The sequence below is a fragment of the Miniopterus schreibersii genome (assembly GCF_964146895.1).
Source record: "Miniopterus schreibersii genome assembly, chromosome: 6".
Taxonomy (NCBI): domain Eukaryota; kingdom Metazoa; phylum Chordata; class Mammalia; order Chiroptera; family Miniopteridae; genus Miniopterus; species Miniopterus schreibersii.
Genome location: NC_138107.1, coordinates 12,605,649 through 12,630,926, shown reverse-complemented (window position 1 = coordinate 12,630,926; position 25,278 = coordinate 12,605,649). Strand labels below are relative to the sequence as shown.

At 54.9% G+C, this 25,278-nt stretch overlaps 2 protein-coding genes across 5 annotated transcripts in view; both read left to right on the top strand.

Annotated features, from left to right (window-relative positions):
* Positions 1–32: 32 nt before the first annotated feature.
* On the top strand, positions 33–8,075 carry PGC (progastricsin). 2 transcript variants are annotated; one of them, XM_081141358.1, is made up of 9 exons: positions 33–150; positions 1,571–1,721; positions 2,216–2,333; positions 3,105–3,223; positions 3,634–3,833; positions 4,804–4,926; positions 5,531–5,678; positions 6,953–7,051; positions 7,778–8,075. In XM_081141358.1, exons 1-9 carry the CDS (start codon positions 92–94, stop codon positions 7,928–7,930), a joined length of 1,170 nt encoding a protein of 389 aa, XP_080997484.1. In that variant the 5' UTR covers positions 33–91; the 3' UTR covers positions 7,931–8,075. The 2 variants fall into 2 exon arrangements, with proteins under 2 accessions (XP_080997484.1, XP_080997485.1); XM_081141359.1 differs by lacking the exon at positions 33–150 and adding an exon at positions 1,379–1,451.
* A 1,466-nt stretch (positions 8,076–9,541) lies between these two features.
* TFEB (transcription factor EB) overlaps positions 9,542–25,278 on the top strand; it is a 46,799-nt gene continuing 31,062 nt past the window's right edge. The window contains exon 1 of one of the 3 annotated variants that reach the window (XM_081141355.1): positions 9,542–9,781. The gene's annotated coding sequence lies outside the window, so the exon portion shown is untranslated. Of the gene's footprint in view, positions 9,782–15,322; positions 15,396–21,433; positions 21,592–25,278 lie in introns of those variants that run through there. The other 2 variants (XM_081141357.1, XM_081141356.1) reach the window with 2 other exon arrangements.

Genomic DNA, 25,278 nt, shown 5'->3' with positions numbered 1-25,278 from the left:
TAAAGGACCGAGGAGGGCTCAGGCCTTCACTCGACTGCAAGTGCCCAACTCTGAGTGGCTTTTGCTCTGCGGCCAGTTGGGAGTCGGCATCATGAAGTGGATAGTGGTGGCCTTGCTCTGCCTCCAGCTCCTGGAGGCCAAGGTGATCAGGTGAGTTTGGGGCCTGGCTGCTGGGGCAGGGGCCTGGCACGCAGGAGGAGTCAGGACCCCTGCGAGGCCTGGCCTGGCCAGCAGACACCCACCTGCCTCTGCCCCAGACTTGCTGCCAGGGACAGGACAGTGGCTTTTGCTCTGCGGCCAGTTGGGACAGGTAGGACAGGAATCACAGGTGGGTAGAGACAGGGCCTTTGCCCTCAGGGAACTTCCAGTCAAATGGTGACGAGACGGACCTGAAACAGAGAAGAGGGGTGACTCCTGCCAGTAGATGGAATTACCTCTGCATAGGAGGACATTTGCAAAACATTCCCTGAGGGCCCACACTGACTTGGCAGATGACACAATCATCTAAGCAGAAACACCAGTATTGAAATCTCTGTATGCTGAGGCATCAAGGGAAAGAGGTGAGGGGCAGGGCTCCCAGGACGTCAGGAGGGCCGAGGACCTGCTCTTCCACCCTTAGAGTGATTCTTAGGCGATTCGAGGGGGCTTCCCTTAGAAACTTCTTTTAAAATGCAAATTCTGTAGGGCTGGTTGGAGAAGCTCTCAGCTCAATGGGAAAGGGGATAGCAGAGAATTTCTGGAGAATTCAGGTCCTGAGGGAATGGGGATTGAGACTAGAAAGGAGTGAAAGAAGCAGGAATGCTGGTGGCCTGGGTGGTCAGGCAGAGGCTCCACAGGCAGGGCAGCAAGCAGGTCTGGGACGATACCCAGGGTGACATGGGAAGAAACCCATAATCCTTAAATCCCAATTCTAGAGCTGATCTGGGCTCCAGACCGCCAGGCCAATTTCCCCATTGTCCCCAGGGAAGAGCCCCAGGCCAGACACTGAGCAACAGGGGCAGCACCAGGACCCTGTCTTCTCAGTTCCAGTCCAGTGCTGTTCCCCTGAACCCACAACCTGTCACATTCAGTGGTGCCAGGTACCCAAGGGCTACCGCAGGAGAGGATTTTCTTTGGGGTGAATTTGCCATCTCTAAACCTTTTAAAAATGCACACACATATCCTGCAAAGGGTAATGCCTGAAGTCCCTCTCCCCTTCCTGGGGAGGAATTTATGGGATATTTGAGAGCAGAGGGCCAGGGTGGGATGAGGACCCTTGAGATGGGGAGGGAGCATCGTGGGTGGAGGCCATTATTTCCCCGAAACTTGGAGCAGGTCCTGAAAAGAGTTTTGAAAGAACGGGAAGGAGCGGGGAAGAAAGAGAGAAGCAGGGGGAGAAAGAGACAGAGAGACAGAGAGAAACAGAAACGGAGAAAGGGAAAAACGCAGGCACACACAAGTGACAGACACGGGTACAGAGTGGCAGGGAGACTGAGGTCTACAGTTAGAGGTGGGGGGTGGGGAGGCTGGGGCGACTGCTTGGCAGTGCTGGAAGAAGGGAGGACCTGCCTGACACACAGATCTTCTGCAGAGTCCCCCTGAAGAAGCTCAAGTCCATCCGTGAAACCATGAAGGAGAAGGGCGTGCTGGAGGACTTCCTGAGGACCCACAAGTACGACCCTGCTCAGAAGTACAAGTTTGGTGACTTCAGCGTGGACTACGAGCCCATGGCCTACATGGATGTGAGTCCTGAGCCTCCCAGGGGCAGTGAGCTGCACCCCTCCTCTCTGCAGCCCCCGTCCCTGCTCCCTTTGCTCAGGCCTGCCAGCCTGGACCTCATTCCCTGGGCAGAGCATGGGAGGGGCCCTGCCGAGCGGGCCAGGTGCGGGCTGAGGGTGTGTGGGGGCTGAGGGTCTATGGGGGCTGAGGGTCTGTGGGGGCTGAAGGACTATGGGGGCTGAGGGTGTGTGGGGGCTGAGGGTCTATGGGGGCTGAGGGTCTGAGGGACTATGGGGGCTGAGGGTGTGTGGGGGCTGAGGGTCTATGGGGGCTGAGGGGCTGTGGGGGCTGAGGGTCTACGGGTTCCGGGGAAGTGTGCAGGGAAGGCTCAGGCCCCTGCTTCTGGTGCAGGCTGTGGGGCAGGGGCTGGTCCCTCCCCTGCTCTGCCCATGGAGGATGCTGGGCCTGCCAGTCTCTGGATCCCTCTAGAGCTGACAGCCTGCTCTCTGCCCTCCAGGCTGCCTACTTTGGTGAGATCAGCATCGGGACCCCACCACAGAACTTCCTGGTCCTTTTTGATACCGGCTCTTCCAACCTGTGGGTGCCCTCTGTTTACTGCCAGAGCCAGGCCTGCAGTGAGTGCTGGGATGGGCAGTGCAGGGTGGTGGGCAGGGGAGGGCACCGACGCCCTCTGGAGAAGGGCAGTCTTCACAGGGGTTGCTGGAAAGAGCTTCAGTCCTGGAGAGGACCAGGGGCTTGTCCAGGGGCATGTGTCATGCCCAGGCCAGAGGGAAGAGGCTGTCGTGGAGCTGACCGCACCTCTGCCTTCCCCACTCACCAATACCTACCCCTTCACCTGCTCCGGCCCCTGCTCTGCTCCATTCTTTACCAAGTTCCCACTGAGGGTCTCCGAGGCACAAGGGATCACAAGGGGATATGGTCCCTGTCCAATGCTCACTTTCTTAAGGCCGCATGGTCTCTGCCACAGCCTTGGGGTTTGGGTCCCCAAACCTATGACTCAGAGGGTCCCCTGTTGGCCCCACTCTACATGATCTCCGGATCCCAGTATGGCCAGCTTGTGGACCTGGAGAGGGCCGGGGAAAGCAGGGCCGCCCCTTAGAGTCAGTCACTCCTTCCCTCATATGATAAGTGCTTTCTGGGATCTGCTGGGGCAGGGAGACCACATAGAGGTCCCAGTCCCAGGGCTCCCCAGAGTCTGTAAATCAGGGGGAGCTGTGGGGCAAGACTGGCCGGCTCCCATGGGCCTCCCAACGCCTGGAACCTGGGCAGGCCACCCTCTGATGGGTGGCAGGGTGTGCCGAGGCCCCAGGATGGGAGCACAGGCCCCCCCTTGCCAGGGCAGCCCCCACTGGCCAGCCTGACTTCCTGCATCCTGTCCCCCCCAGCCGGCCACAGCCGCTTCAACCCCAGCCAGTCCTCCACCTACTCCACCAACGGGCAGGCCTTCTCCCTGCAGTACGGCAGTGGCAGCCTCACAGGCTTCTTCGGCTATGACACCATGACTGTGAGTGATGCCCTTGCCACTCCCACCCCAGGTCTGGGCTCTGACTCTAACCTCACAGGCCTCAGAGTCGGATTGGGAGATTTAGACGGAGACCCTGACAAATACGGAAAAAACACCTCGTGCTCTGCTGGACAGGACGGGAAATCAGTACAATCAGGGCTCATTCACTCACTCACTGAACCCCCACGAAGGACCCTGAGGACACCGTGGTGACCTTGTCCTGGGGGGACAGGGTCTGCAGTCAGGGAAGGGCACTCAGAAGAGAAAGCGGCTCTTGCAAGACCTGCCAAGAAGGAAAGGAGGACACGTGAGGGAGGGGTGAAGATCGAACCTTGAGGGGTCCCTGGGGATGTCTGGGGAAGGCAGGTGGAGTTACACTTGTCACCTCCTGTCCTCTGTGCTCCCTCCAGGTCCAGAACATCCAGGTCCCCAACCAAGAGTTTGGCCTGAGTGAGAACGAGCCGGGCACCAATTTCGTCTACGCGCAGTTTGATGGCATCATGGGCATGGCCTACCCTGCCCTGGCCGTGGATGGGGCCACCACAGCCCTGCAGGGCATGCTGCAGGAGGGCGCCCTCACCAGCCCCGTCTTCAGCTTCTACCTCAGCAAGTGAGGCCTCCCCTGGGGGTCCCCAGCTCCCAGCCCCCCCTTCAGCCTGGATAACAGGCCTCCCAGCAGTCGCTTGGCCCCAGGCACCTCTGGCCCTGGGCCCAGCTCTGCTTTGAGTGTTGCTGCTGACTCTCAATAGCTCTTGCGTTTACCTGCTGCCCGGAGCCTGGGTTAGCTCATTTCCGTCGGCCCAGAGGTCTACTACCTGGACACCTCTTTTGTATAGTGATCAATTGCTTCATCTTCGATCTGTTGTTCTAGCCGGGTCCTGGAACAACAGCCAGGTTCAGGGTGTGGTCTAGGCCCAACATTAACTCCACAAACCCAAGCAAACAAGGTTATTCAGGCGGTGGGAGTGGGTGCGAGGCTTGAAACCGATTTTCCTTCTTTCCTCTCCGACTTAGCTGACCACCTTGTAGAGAGAGCGTCTACTAGCTAGAGCTTAATCGCTGGGATCTGACTTTCAACAACACGACCCTGTTACTAAGGCTGCTCATTTACTCGCTACCTCTGTTACAATGATCTGAGTTTAGCCGTTAGGAGCTTCCCTGAGTTCCAAGCTCAAGTTCAGCTACCAGGGGAGGCCTCTCAAACAAACATTCTCCCCTCCCCTCCAGCAGGCCCTCCTTCCCTTCAATCCCTGCAGAAAATAGCAAGCTCGGCCTGTGTAAGGCTCCACCAGGTCATGAAATGGAAGGGAGAGTGAACGGAGTTGGGGAGGGGGCAGGGGCACACACCAGCGGCTTCCTTAGAGGCAGGGCTTTGTGGGGCAGAATTATTCAGGAGCCTGAGGCACTTGGAATTCTGAGGGGCCCAGACTGGGAGCCCCAGTCTAAGGGAGAGACATAGCCCCTGCCCTCGGGGAGCCCCAGCCCAGAGCCAGGGCAGGACCCTCTGAGGGTGACTGCTCCACAGGGAAGTCCTTTCCCACAGCCACTCCCTGATGTGCCTTTCCCTTTGCCTCCTGCAGCCAGGAGGGTTCCCAGAATGGAGGAGCAGTCATCTTTGGCGGTGTGGACAACAGCCTGTACCAGGGGCAGATCTACTGGGCTCCTGTCACCCAGGAGCTCTACTGGCAGATTGGCATTGAGGAGTGAGTTTGTGGTGGGGCCTGGGAAGGTGGGCACTTCTTGCAGCCAGCTTTGAGGCACTTCGTGTCACACACACACACACACACACACACACACACACACACACGTACTGCTAGGATGGGTACAGAGGACCCCTCCTTCAGGCCTGACCCCACAAAGCCACAGCAGCCCTCTGCTGGAGTTTCAAGGCCCAGCTTGGCCTGGAGAAGAGGAGTTGGATGGGGCCAACATAGGAAGGGACAGGATTTGGAATCCAAAACATTTTAGACCCTGTCGTCCAATCCTGTGGGTTTACAGGTTAGAAACTGGGATGTTTGGTGGTTGGTGGGGAGCTAATTAGCTCAAAGTACTTACAACAAATCAGTAGCCCTAGCTGTCAGTGTTTCTAGAACCTTCCTCGGAATAGATTCCTCGGAATAGATTCTGATAGGTTTAGGTGGCCTTCAGTAGACTGCGGTGTGGTGTGAAGCAGGGGGATGACTGGATTGACCTTCCTGGGTTGCACCTTGCTTCTGCGGCTGTTAGTCCCCCAGAGGTGGGGAAAGCTCACCCCTAGCTGCCCTGAGCTGGGGGAGCTGAGGTCGCTCCTCTCCTCTCCTCATTCAGGTTCCTCATTGGTGGCCAGGCCACCGGCTGGTGCTCCCAGGGCTGCCAGGCCATCGTGGACACAGGCACATCTCTGCTCACCGTGCCCCAGCAGTACATGAGTGCTCTTCTGCAGGCCACAGGGGCCCAGGAGGACCAGTACGGACAGGTGTGTCTGGTGGAGGTGTCCTTTCCCTGGGCAAGGCCAGAAGGAGGCAGTTGTGGTTTCTCCTGGGAGTCCAGGAATAGCCTGATTCTTGGCCTCTGTACTTCCAGCCTCCCAAGGCATTGGAGGTCGGGGACCCTGGGATGACTGGGGCAGGGGCCTGGAGCCTGATTCAGGGAGGCAGAGGCTTGTGCTGAGGAGCTGTGAGGGTTCCCACTGGGCAGAATTTCTCCTGAGCCTCAGCTCCTCACAGGAGGCAGGCTGAACACTTGCCGGACTTTGAAGTAAGAGGAAGTAACTGGAAAGTGGAGCCATGCTGGTGAGCAACACGGGAGAACTTTTTAAAAAAAATCCTCACCCAAGGATATGTTCTTATTGAGTTTTAGAAAGAGGGGAAGGGAGGGAGGGATGGAAGGGGGGAGAGAGAGAAATATCAATATGAGAGAGAAACATCGATCAGTTGCCTCCTGTATGTGCCCCAACTGGGGATCGAACTGGCAACCTAGGTATGTGCCCTGACCAGCAATCAAACCTGCAACCTTTTGGTGTACAGGATGACACTCCAACCAACTGAGCCACCCGGCCAGGGCAAAGGATAACTTTTTTTTTTTTTTTTTAATATATCTTTATTGATTTCAGAGAGAGGAAGGGAGAGGGAGAGAGAGAGAGAAACATCAATGATGAGTCATTGATCAGCTGCCTCCTGCACGCCCCCTGATGGGGATGGAGCCCGAAACCCCGGCATGCGCCCTGACCGGGAATGGAACCTCGATCTCCTGGATCCTAGGTCAATGCTCAACCGCTGAGCCATGGTGGCCAGGAAGGGATAACTTTTTAACCCACATGTCCCTCACCTCCATGGGGCCAGGCCCCCTTCTCCCCCTCTGTCCGGGGCCCAGCAAAGGGTTTACCTAAGTCATGCATTCCCACTACCTTTGGGGGACCGACGGGCTACTCTTTCAACAGACCTGTTTGTTTTCAAAAGACAGCTGCAGAGGTGAGGCTCAGATTCAATCTGTCGTGAGGGGAAATTCAGGCAAAAGTAAATGTTTTGGGGTGGGGGAGATGCTCAGGTCTCCCCAAATCCCACCTCTGTTCGGGAGTCCCTGTGAGTAATGCCAGCAGTACTGACACAGGACTTTCCCTTGGTGCTGCTGCCTCCAGAGCAAACGCAGGCTCGGGACCGAGGCCTGGGGCCAGAGGGGCTGAGGCGGCAGGGTTGGTAGTACTCTCAGGTGGCAGATGAGACGACCTGGGCCCTGCTCCTCTCTCTGCAGTTTGTCGTGAACTGTAACAGCATCCAGAACCTGCCCACCTTCAGCTTCGTCATCAATGGGGTGCAGTTCCCTCTGCCGCCCTCATCCTACATCCTCAACGTAAGTGCTGGTCCCTGCAGGCTGAGCCAGCAGGGACAGGACTGGGGTGGGAAGAAGGCTTGGGGAGGCAGACACGCTGGCTCCTTACCCTGTGCCATTTCCAGGCTTCCTGTAGCACTGACTTAGTTTCCCCACTCACTGATTCTAACTCCCTTCTCTGGAACGATGCTGTGAAGAGTATCATCTGTTATTAATTATTATTATAAATTAGTGGGGAGAGACACTGGGTTCTCTGTTGCACACCTACGAGGGTCACCCACTGTGCGAAGCACTTTGTATACACTATCCCACTTAAGTGACCCAATATTCAATGAGGGAGATACTAATTTCTATTTTACAAGTGAACACTGGAAGATTCAGAGAGGTTAAGTAACACACCCAAGGCTACACAGCAAGTCAGGGTGAAACTAAGGTTTGGATCCAAGTTGGTCTTCCTCCAACACTTGACCACCAGGCCGACCTGCTCTAAATTGGGAGCAGGAGGCGGGGGGGGGGGGCATGAAGAGAGGAGTCCCTGCAGAGGGCCACTACAGCCCAAATTCCCCATTCTAGAAGTTTCTCCCATCGTCTCTGCTCTGGAAGCTCAGTTGGCCTGGGCCCTCAAGGGCAGAGACCCTGGTGCACTCATTTCTGTGCCTGCACACCCCTGGCCAGGGGCTCAGGGCTGAGCTGTGCCCCATCCATGTGTGAGTGAAATGAATGAGGCTGTACTTTTGTCTTGGGCAGAACAATGGCTACTGCACCGTGGGGGTGGAGCCCACCTACCTGCCTTCCCAGAACGGCCAGCCCCTGTGGATCCTCGGGGACGTCTTCCTCAGGTCCTACTATTCCGTCTACGACATGGGCAACAACAGGGTGGGCTTTGCCACTGCCGCCTAGACGCAGCGCCCGGACACCTGGGCTCCCCTCTTTCTCTCGGCCCCCCGCGCTGCAGGGGGTTCTCTCTGTGCTTCTCTGGATTCAGCCTTTCTTTTCTGGACTCTGGACTTTTTCTGATAATAAACAGTTCTTTCCCACGCTGGTCAGCCTGTTGTTTTTAGAGGGCAGCTGGGCCCCGTAAGGCAGCGCTTGGTCTCAAGGAGTGGGCATGAGAATCGGGCAAATTCGCTCCTGCTGAACCATGCTGTCCCTTAGTTGCTTCGAGGTTTCTGGGTGGGTCACTGAGATTCTAAGAGAAATGGGGCATAGGGTAGGGCTTGTGGATGGGCCCTGTACCCTTCACAGCTCTTCCCTGGAGAAGGAGGACAGTGGTAGTGGCATCAAGACAGGGCATTCTGCTGTGAAAGGAAAAGGAACCCTACTCTGACAACCCCAAATACTCTGCGGACCTAACTAACCAAACTAACACCAGAATTACCCATGCAGGTCCCCATGCATGTCCACTAGCAGTGTGGCCAGGGAGTCCAACGAATCCAAATCCACCTCCTTATCTGGGATCAAGTTTGCACTGGGAGCTTCCTGAGGCATGCGGGATACCTAGGATGCCTACGTGCACTTGTCACAGTCATGGGTCCTCTAGGGAGGAGGCGGATGCCACCAGAACCTATTTCCAGGAGAGCTTCTGAAGGTCTGAGCTGAGTTAAGCTGATCATATTTTCACCCAGACACCTATGTCCCAGGGCCTGTATTTGAAGAAGGGCAGGCCCTCAACAGTGGACAAGAGGGAGAGCTACTTAAATCACGTGGAAATCAAGCCCACTTGCTCTAACCAACTGAACAAGAGGCCTTGTCCCTCTGGATTCATCCCTGCCCTCCCTAGGAGCCACCTAGCAGGACCCAAAGGGAGAAGCAGGAGGGGGGTGGAAGAGGGGGGGAGGAGAAGGAGGGGGAGAACGGGGAGGGGAGAAAGCAGAGGATGGTGGCTCAGCATAGATCAGAACATTTCTGAGTGCATCAGAAAGCTCCGACTGAAGAAACCTAGGTGGGGAGGGCCTGGCTATAATGCAAGACTCACAATGGGAGGGAAGGTGAGCTTCATTCCAGTCATACTTCTTTCATCCTATTGTTCAGCAGGCTGACCGCAACCTTGTCCCTTACGCTCAGGGTCAGGGGTAAAAGAGCGGGCCCATTACCCAATTGCAAATCAGGTGGCAAACTGAGGTTGCCCGAGGAGTTCCTATGGCAACAGCACACCACCTGGGACCCTACGTGTTTCCCAGAATCTGGGAAAGACAGCCTGCTGTGTGCCTCTCCTTGGGGTCAGACAGGCCACAGTGTATAGTAATGCGCTCCGGTTCGGGACATCACTGACTGAGGAGAGAAGGAAAACTTGCAAAAGGAGCAGAAACAAGTCCCTGTATAACAGCCTTTGGCCCACAGAGTGGGACTACAAACCCCGGCGTGCCTGCTCCAGCCGCTGCGGAAACTACGTTTCCCAGCGGGCACCGCGGCAGACAGACGGGGGCAGGGCAGGACGGGGCGGGGCCGCGGGGCGGGTGCTGCCCTCTGCCGGGCGCCGGGGGAAGTGGGTGCGGAGTGACAGCGGGAGCTGGGGCGCCCGGCGCGGGGCTCGGTGACAGCGGAGGCAGCAGCCGCTGGCTAGACGTAGGGAGCGGCGGCGGCGCCGACGGCGGCGGGGAGGGCGGACCGGGGGGGCCTCCCTGGTGGCGCCGAGCCGGAGGAACTCGGGAGGGGCTGGCAGGCGCAGCTTGCGGGCCGGACACCTGAACTTAGGACAAGTTGCCGGAGACCCAGGGCGCGGGCGGCGGACGGATTGACCTTCAGAGCTAGGTGAGCGGGGCTGGGGGGTAAGGGGTGCGCGGAGGGCCTGGAACCCCCGGCCCAGACTCTCCCACCCCCATCCGGTGGGTCCGGGAGACAGGTGGGTGGGTGGGTGGGAGTGCGGGCTGGAGAGGGGAGCGGGCCGGTGTGCGCCGCGCCGCCACCGGCCGGGCTGACCGTCTAGCCCGGACCGCCCGGCACATGGCCCGAGCGGTGTTGCCCGTCGATCCGGAGAACCCGTGCGGCCCCTCCCTTCAGGCCCGGGCCGGGGGCGGCTTCTCTGCGACCTTATGTAACCAGGCGGGAGGGGCCGGGGCGGGCATGGGCCTTCCCGGCCCGGGAGCTGGGAGTCTGAAGGGGCGGGAGGAGTGGGAGTGAACTTGCAAGAAGTTTGAGGGACGTGTGGGCCCTGCGCCCACTTCTTCACCGGACGCGGTGGGGGCGGGTGGCGCGGGGGAGGGCGCCGGAGGTAGGGGAGGTGTGCGGGGGCCGAGTCCCGCCCGGCCAGGCCCTGCCGGGATGGTCTGGGGGAGTGGGAGGGACGGAGCGGCGCCCCGCCCCGGGGGCTGGGCTGCCGAGGGTGTGTGTGTGGGGGGGGGGGGACGGGTGGAAGAACCATCCCCCCTCCCTCCCTCCCTTCCCGTCCCTTCCTCCCCCTCCGCCTCTTGAAGAAGCCTCTCCTGCTCGAGTCCCCTGGTACCCCTGAGCGCAGTCTTTTTCTCCCCCTTGCATTATTCCACGACCTTAGGGAATCCCAACCCCAGAGCTTACCCTCCGCGCGCCCCTCTTTCTGTTTTCCCGGGAGTTTCCAGCCATGTACCCGTCCCCCATGTGCCGGCCCCCTCCTCCACACCGTCTCCGTCCGGAATCCCGGAAAACACACCCCCTTCCCCCTATTCCGCGGGTCCTCGCCACCCAACCCCAGGCTGTCCCGCCCCCCAGTCCGCGCGCACTCGTCCCCCTCCCCTTACGCGGGACAGCTATTCGGCGGCAGAGCCCGCGCTCGCCTCCCGGAAGGGAGCGGGCGCCAGCTCGGCCCCCCCCTCGGCCCCCTCCCCGCCCGGATTCTGGCTTCACGCGCGGCCGCCCCAAGCTGCTTCTGGTTGCGAGAGCAGGTTCGCGCCGCAGCCGCCTGGCGCACCCCAGCCTCGCGCCCAGGGGGAGGAGGCTGGGCCCCCGCGCTGCCCGGGGCTACCCCTCCCGGTTCGCTGCCAGCCCCTCACCACTGAGTCCTTGCCGGACCCCCGTCCACTCCAGCCGTGGTCTTCTCGCCTGTCTGTTCTGGGGATGGTTCTGCGTGGGCAGTTTCTGGACTAAAACTTGAGCGCAGGGCTTTGGCTTCGAGTTCGTTTGCTGGGCAAGTGTCAGTTACCGCCCAGCCCCCTCCCCTCAGGTGAGGGGGTGCTTAGTGGAGCAGGGAGGGGGACAAGGCTAGCGCAGCCTCCAGTGACACCTCTGGGATGCAGACTCAGGCCCTTGCACTTGAGCTGGCCGAAATTCCACCGGGTTTCCTCTAGGGCCACTAGATGCCGGTGTGCACAGATCTGAATGCAGCTCCTGGCACCTTGGCCTGTACCCTCTGAGGCCTTCTCTGTGCCCTCTGGGAGACAGCTCCTAGCCTGCCCGCAGGGAGATCACAGTCTGGGGAAGAGACAGCAGCAATAGTTAAAGGTGTCTATAATAGAGGCACTGGAAGGGGAACGGCGGGCATCTTGAGAGTCCAGCCTGGTAGTCTGCTGGTATGCTTGTCCTGTGCCTCAGTTTCCCCAGCTGTGAGAAAAATAGCAGCTGACTTGGCCCCTTTCTTTCTGCCTGCCTCCTGGCTGGCTGGGACAGGAGAGCAGGAACCAGAGTGCAAACGAAGGGCTGTCTGGGGTGACTCTCTTCTGCTCCCCAAGGGAGCCAGTGTTGCTTACAGTGTATAAGGCCTGTTACAGCTGCAGTGCTATTTTGCCTTAGCTCAGTGAGGTGAAGCCAAATGGGAACCCTGGTCTGGTTCTAGGTCCCATGGAAAGGATGCAGGACTTGGGGCAGGGGACATCTCCTCAGGTGAGCACTGAATCCAGAGCAAGCCAGCTGGCTTCTGAGGGCTGATGGCGTGGTGACAGAGGTGGGCAGGGACTGGGCCAGGCCAGGCAGGAGCCCATGTAGGGTCCTGAAATAGTGGAGATACTCAGTGCCCATCCCCATGGCTGGTCAGGACCCCCTTTCAGTCTCTCTGTTGGAAAGTAGGTAGGAGGAGCCTCCCACCCCTCAGGCCTGGCTGCCCTTTGAGGGTCTGGCTTCTGGCCCTGATCCCTCCTGGGGCTCTGTTTATGGCTGTAATTGCATCATTAGCCAGATTTTATAGAGTTACTTAGCACCTGCCCCCACAGGGAGTGGCCCAGCTACCCCTGACTTCTGTCTTCCTTTTCAAAGTCAACTTGGTTTCTGCCGGCAGCAGGGGTTTCCCCAACCACAGCTGGCATGAAAGCCAGGTTGGGCCTTTGTCCTGTGGATGGAGGGCAGTCAGCACTTGGGGCCCAGCTTGGGGCTGCCCTGGAGATGACCATGGAAATTGAGTTGAGAAGTGCCCATATCTCAGGATGCAGTGTTGATGTATGTAATGTGTGTGTCCCCATCTGAAAAGAGATCAAAATGCACACACCTCATGGGTTGTTGTGAAGATTCACGAGGAACTTTGCCTGGTGAGTCCATGGTGTTGCTCTGGGTATCAGTGTGGGGTGTAATTGATGGAATTGATAGGTGTTTTTGTGTGTGTGATTATGAGATTAGAGGTATCTAAGCATGTATGTATAGATGAATTTGTATATGCATGTGTGTGAGACTGACAACACAATATATTAATAGAATCTTCTCTTTATGCTATAATAGAACAATATTATAATAAAACTTAGTTATAAACAATAGTTGCCAACATTTATTGTGTTTTTACTCTTTAGAATGAGGTAGGCATTATTATTTTCATTATACTGACTCAGAAAAGTTAAGTAAGTTGCCTGAAGTTACACAGCCTAGAAGTGGTGGGGATTCTAACCAAGGCCCAAATGACTCCAAAATCCATGTTCTGAATCCTTAAGGACCACTTCACGGTTTCCTGAAGTTCTCTCTTAAAAGGTAGGGGTGTGGTGGTCTGGGAATCTTCCCCCCCCCTCCCCCCAGGTTTCCTGCTCTGAGCATGGGTGGGACTTGATGAGCCAGTGCCCCAGGACCACACCTGTGTCTTGGGTGCTTCTCTGAGTTGCTGTTACAGGTGATCAAAAGACCCCTGCCAAGAATTCCCTTGACTGCCCTGAGTTCAGACAAGGCTTCCTGGGTCTCCTTGGAAACCACAGACTATGTACAGTGAAGCTGAACTCAGTAGGCACTTGTTTGATCAGATAATGGAGAAAAGCCTGTGGGGACTACTGGGTGAGCATGAGACAACAGCAAGAGTCATGAGAACACGGAGGCCCAACCCTGCCTCTCACAGGCTGTGTGGCTGGGGCAGGGCCCTGCTCCTCGTAGTCGTGGACCCTAAACCATCTGTTGCATCCCCTCTAATGCGAACCTCTTACAGGTCCCTGGCAGAGGCCCCAGAACAGGAGAGGCTTCAGAAGGGGGTGTGGGGGACTGCTGCCTGCCACTCAGTAGAACTTTAGCCAGAGGCTGGCCCTGCTGAAGTGAGCCACAGCTATGTAAGGAGCAGTAGACCAAGTGTAACCTAGGCAGGGGTTGTTGAGAGCATGGGCTCTGGGGCCAGGCTTCCTGGCTTGGAATTATAGCTCTGCCACTTACTAGCTGTGTGACCCTGAGCAAGCTGCTTAACCCCACTGTGCTTCCATTTCCATACCTAAACAGTGAGGATTACAGCAGCAGCTACCTAATAGTGCTGTAGTAAGGGCTAAGTATGTTCACGCTGCGCGTACAGGACTCAGAATAGTGCCATGCTAAACAAAATGTTAGTTATTATCATCATTAACTCTTATAACTCATTTGTTTCTTTATTTCTCATTTTTCAAGTAAGGAAATAGAGGCATAGAGAGCTCTAGGGAAGAAATAATGATCTATGGGTTGCAAATAGCCCCCTGTGCATCTAACATCTGCAAATGAAATGCCTTACATGACTTTGCAGACTCCATGGCCACAGTCTCCACCACTCCCTATTGCACCACACCCAACCTGGTCTCTACTTTTAACAGACTAGCATAGGAGACTTGGCAGTGCCTGCAACATCTCCACCATCCCTGTCCTGCCTATCCCTTGGGATTCCTTGGGTGGCATCTGGCCTGTCCCTTACTACCCACTCCTGACCCGTGGTTCTCCCCTGTGCTGCTGCTGCCTGCCCCTCCTCCACTCTACACCAGAGACACAGATCCCCTTGGCTGCTGTGTCACTGAAGGTAGAGCTACAATCCCAGTGACAGAGCGGGGTCTGGGACTTATCATGCCCAAAGGAAGTGCTTCGCTGTGGGGGCATGGGGCAGTGGGTAAGGGCACAGGGCAGCTCAGAGGGGCAGAAGCAAGAGGCAAAGTTGATACCAGTATTCTTTCCTGGCTCTTCAGTGTGGGCATAAGGAGAAGGAGAAATGGGGTCTGGCAGTCCCCATCCTTTTCCAGCTTTCTCGGGGGCAGGCCTCCTTGTTGGCTCTTATCCACACAGCAGAGGTCCCAGAGTAAAATGTGATGCCATGAAGATTAGTCCAGGAATCCCAACAGACTCCAGAAACCCATCGTCCATAGTCCCTTCTCCCAGCCCTTGTTCATGCCGGTTCCCTCTCCTGGCACCCTGTCCTGGGGTCCCCTCCCAATCCAAATCCTTTGTCCATCAAGGCACAATTACTTCCCAGGAGATCCAGGGTCTGCTGTATTCGACTGTGGCCCTGGCTGGATATTATGATCGCCTGGGAGCTCTTAAAAAATACCATTGCTTCTGAGTCTTGGGAGAGGCATTAATATTTTTTTTAAAATCCCCCAATAATCCTGATGCCCTTTCTCTAAGACAATGGTTCTCACATTTGAATGGGCATCAGAATCACCAGGAGGAATTGTTAAAACACAGCTTGCTGGGCCCACCCCCAGGGCTTCTGATCGAAAGTGGATCTGGAATGCATAGGTCTGGGATTTGCATTTCTGACAAGTTCTCAGGTGATGCTGATGCTGCTGGTCCCCAGACCACATTTTAGAACCTACAGCTTTGCATCTACCCAGGCAAGAGCTGTCTCCTGGGTCTGATTGCTTTGGGCCTCTGAGTCCTGTCTCCTTTTTGAAGCCAGATCCTCAGGGGAGGGACCACTCTGAGTCCCCTTGTCGACCCCCCAGCCCCCGGTATAGTCAGACCTCCCTTCCCCAGCCTGGCTCTGTGCCTCTGCCTCCTGTTACACTGACCACAGCCTTGAGGTCTTGGCACCCTCCTCTGGGACAAGTGCTCAGGAAATACTTGCTGTTTGGTCCAGGTGGGATGAGGTGGACAACGAAGGATGCACTAGCCCAAGAATCATTAGACATGGTACTGGTCTGAAGCTCCAGAAGAAGCGCCTGGAGCCAGAGCAGCGTTATTGGAATAGGAGAGGTGTCCGCAGCCCCCCACTTTGTTGCAATGAGGCTCATCATGTTATTTCACTTTCCCACCCTGTGAAAGGCAAGTATTGGATCACTGAATTATATGTCTTATTAATAATAAAAATGCAAAAATGCACAAAAAGCAGCCATTCCTTTCTCCTTTCCTCACCCAGACAGGAGATATTGGGAAGGCAGGCACGTGGGGGCAGGGGGGTGGGTCAGTGCTCGAGGCTGGGTATCTCCATTACCTTCTAGGAGGTCCTGGGCCTTGAGGACGGCAGATAGTCGGTGACTCTGGGGCTTGCCCCTGGGCTGGTGGGGATAGAGTCTTCCTTAGAAGCTGGGGGAGCTGGAACAACGCGCCTGGCGGGTGAGAAGAGATGGTGGCCAGCCCTTCAGGCCTGCAAGGGGAGGGAGGATGAGCTTGGAGTGGGAGCCAGTCAGTCAACAGATGAATGGAACCCTTAAATGTCAGCATCCTGAGCACAGTTTTGGGTCTGTTTTGCTCAATGCAGTAGCCCCAGTGCCTAGAAGAGAGCAAAGTATATCTTTGTGGAGTGATCTTTGCAGAGTGAGTGAACCTGATTTGAGCTCCGCCATGTGCCTAGAAACGGGGACGCAGCAGCTGCTGTAGGCACGGGCTCTGCCCCGAGAGCCGGCTGGGTATCAGCTTCACCATCTCGCACTCGGACTGTACACGGCTTGGCAAGGAGGAGCTCCTGCCTCGGCCTGCCCGTGATCCAGCCCAGCCCTGCTCCCGCGTGGGGCTCAGTCTGTCCCTCCCGGCGGAGGGTTTGCCTGCTGCCCCGCCCCCCCAACCCTGTTTCTACCAGTGGGGCTGTGGGGTGGGGCTCGGTTTGTTTTCTCCTCTTTGCCAAGGGAAGTCACAGCCTGTCCTCTGCTGTGTTTATAATTGGTTTGGGAAAACACCTGCCTCGGCCCCCCACAGTCCCTGAGGGGTGCCAACTGACACACTATACTGTCCACCCCGGGCCGCCTCTTGTCCCCTCCCGGCTCTAGCCAGGTGTGCTCTCCCCTGCCTCTGCCAGTGTGGCACTGGCTGGCTTTGTCGTGGTGGATTGGGACTGTGGGGCTGGGGGCCTTAGAGGCCCGCTGGTGCTGTGCCCACGTTGCCGAGAGGAGGGGCCCAAGGCCCAAGGAGCATGAAGGCACCACTCCGGCACCCTATGGCCTTGATCAGCGTTGGGGTCAGCAGGCATGAACCGAGCAGTTCCTGGGTGCCTAGTGCAGGGCTGGGAATGAGGACATGGTTCCTCCTCAAAGCTGACAGCCTAGCAGGAATTTCAGTAACCACAGAGGGCAGAGAAATGTAAGACAGGATGGAATGATGTCCTAAATAAATGTAAATGTAAATGTGTCCATGCCCGACCCTTTCCTCTAAAGAGTGGTCTGGAGTGAGTTTTTACAAAAGGGCTTATACCAGCACAGTGACCTTGGCTCAGAACCTCCTACCCTCTGGGCCCCAGAAAGGGCAGCTCTGCCTCCCCCTGGGTCCTCTCACCTGGGGGTCACCTCTGCAGGCCTGGGAGGCTTCCTTCCTGGACAGATCCTTTCTTCCAGGACGACTAGAGGCTGCTGAGTATGAGGGAAGGCCCCTGAGCCACCCACCTGCCACTTGGAAGCCCTAGGCCATGGGGGATGGGATGCTAAATCAGGCCCAACAGCTCAGGCCTCTTTGGAGCTCCAGACTTAGGCCTGGATCCTGGGACACTGCACCTGTTGCCCCCTCCCTCCCCAGCACCTTCTCGCTTCTCCCTCTTCCCTCCCCCTAATCCTTCTGACTCTCCATCTAGTTCCACTGCATCTGGAACATCAGGTCTTTCCTGCTCTGTGTCCCTCTCTCTCCATACTCTTTATTTCTTTTTTCTGCCTCCATCCCTTTGGTGTGTTCAGAGGGGAACTGAGGCTCACCCTGTTCCTTCAGTGCCTGCCTCTGAGGGGCGGGGAGGAATGGCCTAGGGCAGGGTGAGGTGGGTGGGAGATGAGAGCAGCCATGCTGCCCAGTACCTGTGGGCTGAGGGGCAGCCAGCAGCCTGGGCCCCTCCATAGACAGCCCCAAGTGTCACCGCATACTCCAGACCTGCGACTAACCGATAGGTTCTCATCCAGTGTGTTTGGCCTAATTATAGTGGTTTTCAAAGCCGGGTGTGAGAAGAAAATATTAGAGCTTGTATTTCTATTTATATCTTATCCTTTTCTCTCCCTTTTTATTGTGAAATATAGCACACTTAGTGAAAAGAGCATAAACATATACTATAATAATGTAATAAATAATTATTCACCACCCAGTGGAGAAACAGAATGTAGCCTTCATTCCACAATCAGCTTGTGTGCCCACCTGGTCATAACCCCCTACTAGAGGTAACCATCACCTCCCTAATAATCGCCTCCTGTTTTCTTTATCACATAGCCACTTACGTTTGCACCCTTTAGCAAGAGAGTTCAGTTTTGCCTGATTTTGAATTTTTTATTTTTTTAAAATTTATATTTATTGTTGAAAGTATTACAGCTATCCCCCCTTTTTTCCCCTGATTGATCCCCTCCACCCCTCATCCGCCCCCCCCCCCCAAGGCTTTCACCACACTATTGTCTGTCACCATGGGTTATGCATATATGCACATAAATTTTTTGATTAATCTCTCCCCACCCACTCCCTTACCCCTGCCTTTCCACTGACATTCATCAGTCTGTTCCATTAGTCTCTGTCTCTGGATCCATTTTGTTCCTCAGTCTGTTTTGTTTATTAGATTCCATATATGAGTGAGATCATGTAAAACTGAACCAGGAAGAATCAGAGAACCTGAATAGGCCAATAACAACTGATGAAATTGAAGCAGCAATAAAAAAACTCCCAGCAAACAAAAGCCCTGGTCCAGATGGCTTCACAGGGGAGCTTCCTAATTCTTTAAGTTGTAGGGTTAGATAGTTTACTAAAAATATTTCTTGCTTTTTGAGGTAGGCCTGTAGTGCTTTGTACTTCCCTCTCAGGACTGCTTTCACTGTGTCCCATAGATTTTGGGTTGTTGTGTGCTCATTTTCATTTGTTTCCAGGAAGTTTTTGATTTCTTTCTTGATCTTATTGGTAATCTAGTCATTGTTTAATAACATGCTATTTAGCCTCCATGTGTTTGAATGTTTTTGAGTGTTTTTTAAAACTGTAGTTGACTTCTAATTTCATGCCATTGTGATCTGAGATGCTTGATATGATTTCAATCTTCTTGAACTTGTAGAGACTTGTTTTGTTTCTTAACATGTGGACACAAAACAGTTGGAACAACACTGAGCATGTTCTCTTATGTCATATTTTTCAATTCAGTAGTCCATTTGTGAGGTTTGCTCATGTTGTTGTGTGTAGCTGTAATGTGTTCATTTTCATTGCTGTATAGTATTCCACTGTATGAACTTGCTACCATGTTTATATCCATCTGCTGCTTGTGGACATTTGGGTTGCTTTCCTTTTTTGGTTACTATGAACAATACTGTCAGAACATTTTTTTATGTGCTTCCTAGTATATTCGTGCCTGCATTTTTTCAGAGCATATATAACCCAGAGTGAAATTCTTAGGACACAGGATACGCAATACATATTTCCACTTTAGTAAATAATCGTGTTAAGTGATTGTGCATGGTGCCGAAGAGTTTCTGTTGCTCCGTATCCTCGCCAACAGCTGCCACTGGCAGACTGTTTAATTTCTATCATGCTGGTGAGTGTGTAACAGTGCCTTACCATGGGTGTAATTTACACCCCCCCTTCTCTCCTTTTTTATAGAACTATTTTTGTGTATGTTTGCTGACATGCATGATATATTCATGCATTGGTATTTCTAAGCAATTTATGAGAAAAGAAGCATATATTGGCAGGTCTCAAAAATTTTTACTCAGAGGAGTATATGATCAAAACAGTTGAAAAGCAATTATAATATTGAATGCCGGGAGGGGGCTGGTTTCTAAGTTGAGGGTGGTCTTGGGAGGAGACCTGCCGGTGCGGCAGCCTGTGGCCAGGGGGTGCTGAGTTCACCAGGTACTCAGCAGCGCTTTCAGACCCTCCCGCCAGGTCCACCTGGCAGAGGAGGGAGGCTCTGCCCTCGCAGCTACCCTTCAATTTCAGTTTGGCAGGTGCTTGTCTTTCGGGGACTTCTAGGGCAGTAGTTCTCAACCAAGGGCGATTTTGCCTCCCAGGGGATGTTTAGCAAGGTCTAATGACATTTTTGGTTGTCACGACTCAAAGAATGCTACTGGCATCTAGTGGGTAGAGAGCAGGGATGCTGCTAAATGTCCTGAATGCTCAGGACAGCCCCAACAAAGAACTACCTGGTTCCAAGTGCCATTTGTGTGGAGGTTGAGAAACTCTGGCCTGGGAAAAGAATCAGGAAACAGATTTGCCCTGAACTTGCTGCGCGGCCTCAGGGAAGCCACTGAATGCTTTGAGCCACAGTCTCCTCATCTGGGAATGCGTGGCAAGGGTTGCTGCCCTCTCCCCTTCGTGGGGCTGTTATCAGGACTGGGAGAGGGTGGCCGTGTTGGCCTTTTGAGGAGCATCCCTGTGAAGGGGTCTGCAGCCCTTGTTTCCAGGGGAGGGAGGGCTTTCCAGCCTGGCCTGAGCTGGTGACTGTGCTCCCTGTCCACTGAGCTGGAGGTGTCAGGTGACCGGCCATGAGCCTCCACCTTGGTTCCCTGCCACTCCAGGCCTCAAAGGGCTGTGGAGGAGCTGCCCGAGGCCCCCGCCTTTTGATGAGGGCTGCAGAAATAAGGGACTCTGCGGGGAACCCTGGGGCCCAGGCAGAACCACTTCTGACTTTGTCCTTAGCTGGGTGGGAGTCCAAGGTTGTGTGGGTGATAAGGATAAGAGGCGTTTATCATGCTCCTTATCGGAGGCCCCCTGCAGGTCAGTGCGCGGTGGGAGCCAGAGGTCACCCTTAGGGGCCTCTGCACACCCGGCCAGGCTCCTGCTCACCCTCTGCCCTTCTAGAGTTTGCTGTCCCAGGGAGGAGCCCAGGGTTGGGCCAGAGTCGGGCCAGAGCTCCCCCGGCCTCTCCGCCCTCCCGTCCTCGCCTCGCCTCGCCCAGTGGCCTCTCCTGCCTTCTCCAGGAGCCAGGGCCTGCCCAGTCTTCCTGCTGCTATGCTAGCCCTCCTTGAAACATCCCCTCATGAAAGGGCCTAGAAACTCATGCACCCTGAGGTGCAGATGACTGGTAACAGCTCAGTGATTGGCAGCCTTTCTCAACAAGGGGCATTTACCTACCAGAGGTGGGAATCCCTTAGCTGCTGGCAAGGAGCGCTAGTGAAGTGTAAGTGTCTTTGACAGGCTGTTAGAGAACTCTCGGGGCCGGGGAACCTCTGAATTCGCATGGGTAATGAGCGTTTTCCCATGAGTGAAAATTGTGTGGTGGCTCAGATCGTCCCAGAACTTGCGAGGAATATGCTTGGCCTCAGGTCTGTTTCATGGTGGGCTGTAGCAAGACTTTGAACTGGTTGTCTGGAGGCCCTGGGAAGACCCAAGACCACAGTGACAGGAGTGAGGACAGTCAGGAAGGCGGTGAACTGGGGGCTTCTGGCTCAGAGGGCACATGTCTCCGGGAGGCACTGGGAGGCTGAGTGGGTTAGGCATGCACTGAATCTAGTAGGATTTGCTCTGTCTTGAGTCTCTCCATCTTTTTTTTAAAATATATCTTTATTGATTTCAGAGAGAGGAAAGAGGGAGAGAGAGAGATAGAAACATCAATGATGAGAGAGTCATTAATCAGCTGCCTAGCCCGCAACCTGGGTATGTGCCCTGACCAGGAATCGAACCCATGACCCTCTGGTGTACTGGACGATGCTCCAGCCAACTGAGCCACGCCAGCCAGGGCAGTGCCTCTTTATCTTGGTGTGGGCTGGGGCCTGTGAGTCCTGGCTGTGTGGGTGGGAGGTGGCTGTCAGAGGTTCAGTCTGGGAGGAGGCAGGGGCACTGTGGTGCCTGGAGACCTGGGTGGGTGAGATTGGAGCTGGGAGTCCCTGTGAGTTGGGTAGACTTGTGAGTGAGGAAGGCCTTCCGGGAGGGCACTCTGAGTAATCCTTGGCCACATTTGCAGCTCCCAGGGGATTGTGCAACTTCCTCTGAGACTGAGGTGCAGGGGGCTGGGTGAGAAACAGCTCTGGGGGAAATGAGGAAACTGGGGCTGGGGCTGGCACTGGAGCAGGGCCACGGCCCTGAGCTTGGGCCCCCTGAGGACCTGGACATTCCAGGGGGCCTCCTTCTAGAGGGTCGCCCTCTCCCAGGTATGAGGATGTGTGCGTGTGCATGTGTCATTGTATGTCTTTGGGGAGGGGGTGAGTGGGGGTGAGGCGCACAGGCTGTGCTGGCATGGGGATACTTTATGAGCAGGGTCAGGACTGGGAAAGCAGGTGGCCCATGGGAGGGGCCCGTGCCCAAGTTCAGGGGAGAGAAGACCAGGCTCCCCTGAGCCCAGGATGGTGGGAACTTTGTGAAATCGGGAGTTAGAGTTGCTGGCTGCCAGCCCCACCTCTGAGAAGCCATGCAACCCTGGGTGGGTCATTACCGTCTCTAAGGCTAGGAGGGCTGCAGAAGGTCACAGGGACATTAGCTTTCTGGCTGGAGAGCAGTTTGAGCTGCCTGCTCTCATCTCCCAGGCTTGTTTGGGCTATGGTGAGAAGGTAGTGGGTATGATATGCTTAGCACGACGCTGGCCAAGCTGCAGTAAAAGCCTGCTTACATCAGAGATTGGGAGAAGTGACTGAGAGCACCTGACCTGGGTGTGCAATGCTAGCCTGCCTGGGTTCGAAACCTGGCTCTGCCATTAGCAGCTACATGATCTTAGTAAGTTACTTAGCTTCCTGGTGCCTCAGTTTCCTCTTCTGTAAAATAGAGATGACAATTACAGTACCCACCATGTGGGTTCATTGTGAGGATTAAAAGCTTGAATTCATGCTCTGAACAGTGCCTGGCTCCAGTGGGTAAGCGCTCTGTACAGGTTAGCATTTTAGTGGTCCATGAGCATGTTTGTGTGCAAATAGCAAAAACCTGCCTAGGGTTCCTGGCGATGATTTATTTATTTATTTATTTTACTTTTCAACTACAGTTTATTTTGTATTGGTTTCAGTGTATAATATAGTGGTTAGACAATCATATCTTTACAAAGCACCCCCCAATACTTCTAGTACCCAGCTGGCACCACACATAGTTATTATAATATGATTGACTACATTCCCTATGTTGTAAGTTACATCCCTGCGACTATTTTGTGACTGCCAATCTGTACTTCCTAATCCCTTCACCTTTTTCACCCAGTCTCCCAACCACTCTCCCCTCTGGCAACCATCAGTCTGTTCTCAGTAGCTATGATTCTGTTTCTGTTTTGTTTGTTCCTTTATTTTGTTCATTAATTTCCACATATAAGCGAAATCATGTGATGTTTGTCTTTCTCTGACTATTTCACTTAGCACAGTACCCTTAGGTCCATCCATGTTGTCACAAGTGGTAGGATTTCATTCTTCTTTATAGCTGAGTAATGTTCCATTGTATAGATGCACCGCAGCTTTGTTATCCACTGGTCTGTTGAAGGGCACGTGGGCTGCTTCCATATCTTGGCTTTTGTGAATAGCTCATGGCAATTATTTTGATGATGGGGATTTGAGTTAGGACTGGGATGATAGTACGAGCTCACGTTTCCCAGGCCACACTCCCTGTCAGGCACTATGCCAAGTGCTTGACCTGTATAACCCCCCCAGTCACCCTGGAAGGTGGGTGCTGTTTTCATCCCCATTTCCTAGATTAGGACACGGAGTCACAAAGGGGTTGAATGACTTGTCCCAGGGCAGTGATATCAATGAGGAGGAACAGCAGAATGGTCCTTAGCCCTGAGGTGGACCCTCACCCTCATCCTAGCTCCTTCTCTGTGTTCAGCTGGAGGTGGGTGTGGAGGAGGGAGTGGGGTCTGCTGTGAGGCGTGTGAGGGCTGGCCTCACAGCCCCTGGCCTCTGGCCCAGCTCCAATCAAGCCATCAACTTATACAGAGAATTAAGTTACTGTAGGGAATGGCTTTTTAGTAGTTGGAGTTGGAGCATACTTTCTTGGGGCAAGCCCTCTGCCAGTGTGTAGACTTAAGAGAGGGGCTGGAGAGCAGCTGATGGGAAGTGTGGTGCTAGGGTGATGAGTGTGGTTCCAGATTCAGCCAGACCTGGCTTTGAATTCTGCCTGAGCCATTTACTCTATGACCTTGGGCCTCAGTTTTGTCACATGTAAAATGCGGGTTCTAGCAGCACCCTCCCTCCTCGGGTGATGGTGAAAATGAAATGAGATACCACAGTAAGATGCCTAGCACAGACCTGGCCTGGAGTAAGTGTCCCACAACTGGATGTCTTTATTAGGCACCTGTTGTAGACGGGTCATGCGCTTGGTGGCGAGTTTGGGCCACACAGATATCCCTGGAGAGTCGTTATTTAAACTGTGGATCAGGGCCACTAATTGGACCCTAACTGGCCAGGAAATCAGCTTAGTGGGTTTCAATGAACATTATTTTTAATGAAAAAGAACAGAAAACATTCACGTACATTCACGTGTACTGTACAGTATTGGTAAGGGTTTTGTGCAGCTTTTTTTGTTTCATGTTCATGTGCATGTGTATGCATGCTCTCTGTATGTTTGTGTGTGCGTGTGTGTGTGTGTGTGTATGTGTTTGTGTAACAGGGTCAAATAAAAATATTTTTCTGTGAGTCATGATCAAAATATTTGAGGCCAGTGCCTTAGAGATTATCTCCCTCCTGTGCGGGACCCAGCACCACATGCCAGGGGCAGGCTGGGGAGGCGGACCCAATTCTTAGCAAGGTGGGCATGGGTGAGCAGGCCCTTCGGGGGCCAGCAGAGGCAGAGGGCGAGTTGCTTAGGGAGGGCTTTCTGCGTGATGACATGCATTAGATGAGGACAGTGACAGGAGACAATACCTGGGGTGGGCATATGGCTTGGGTCTGGAGCTAGAAAGCCACCTTGGGAGGTAGGGCTCCTTGTCAGTGGAGGGCTGCTAGAGCAGAGGGGTGGGTGGGGGTCATCTTAGGGTGCTGGGCAAGGGCTTTACCTATCTCCTCTGGCTGGGGTGGAGAGGGGAAGAGGAGGACTCAGGGTTACTGATGTTCCCCCACCCCCATCACTTGCAGGATTCCCCAGTGTCCGGGTGAGACCCTGGGCCCACTATGGAACCATTTCCTCCCCTCGCCTTGGCCCCATGAGTATCTTGAAACTTCTCCTCCCCTCTGTTGCCCCAGCTGGCTCTGGTGGGTCTGGCCTGGGACCTAGCTCAGCCCTGGGCCCTATTCCAGGAGACAGAAACCTTTCTACTACTTATATCCCCACCCAGGGCAAAGCAGGGCCTCAGTTTCTTCATCTGTAAAGTGGGCTTACTGACCCCTGCACAGCCGGCCTTGTGGGTGGTGATGCTCATCTTGTGACTGAGCATGGATGAGCTGGCTGTAGGAAGTGTGAAGAGCTCCGGGTGGGTTGTTATTGTCATCTCTAAGGCTAGGCGGGCTGGGGGAGGTCATGAGGACATCAGCTGTCTGGCTGGAGAGCCCCCTGCCTCCTCACCCCGTGACCTTGGGCTGTGGGACAAGGGTGGGGAGAGGCCTGTGACCCATACTGAGCTGGGGATATCCCCAGCCCTGTAGGGGAAGTAGCCTGTTAGGGGCCTCAGAGGATGAGACCCAAGTTTGACCTAGGTCTGGGAACCCCAGCTTCCAGAGTCCCCACCTACATAGGGTACCTTAGGAGCCCCAGCGTGCAGGTCTCTGTTGCCAGGTGGAGGGGCAGCACCCTGGGACTTATAGGCAGGGCCAATTTCCAGGAAGCTGCGGGTGCTTCTAGCGAGTCCAGAGCCCAGAGGCTCAGGTGTGAGTGTGGTGTTTACTGAAAGGTCACACAATTGAGCACCTCCGTGGACCAGGCACTGTGCTGAG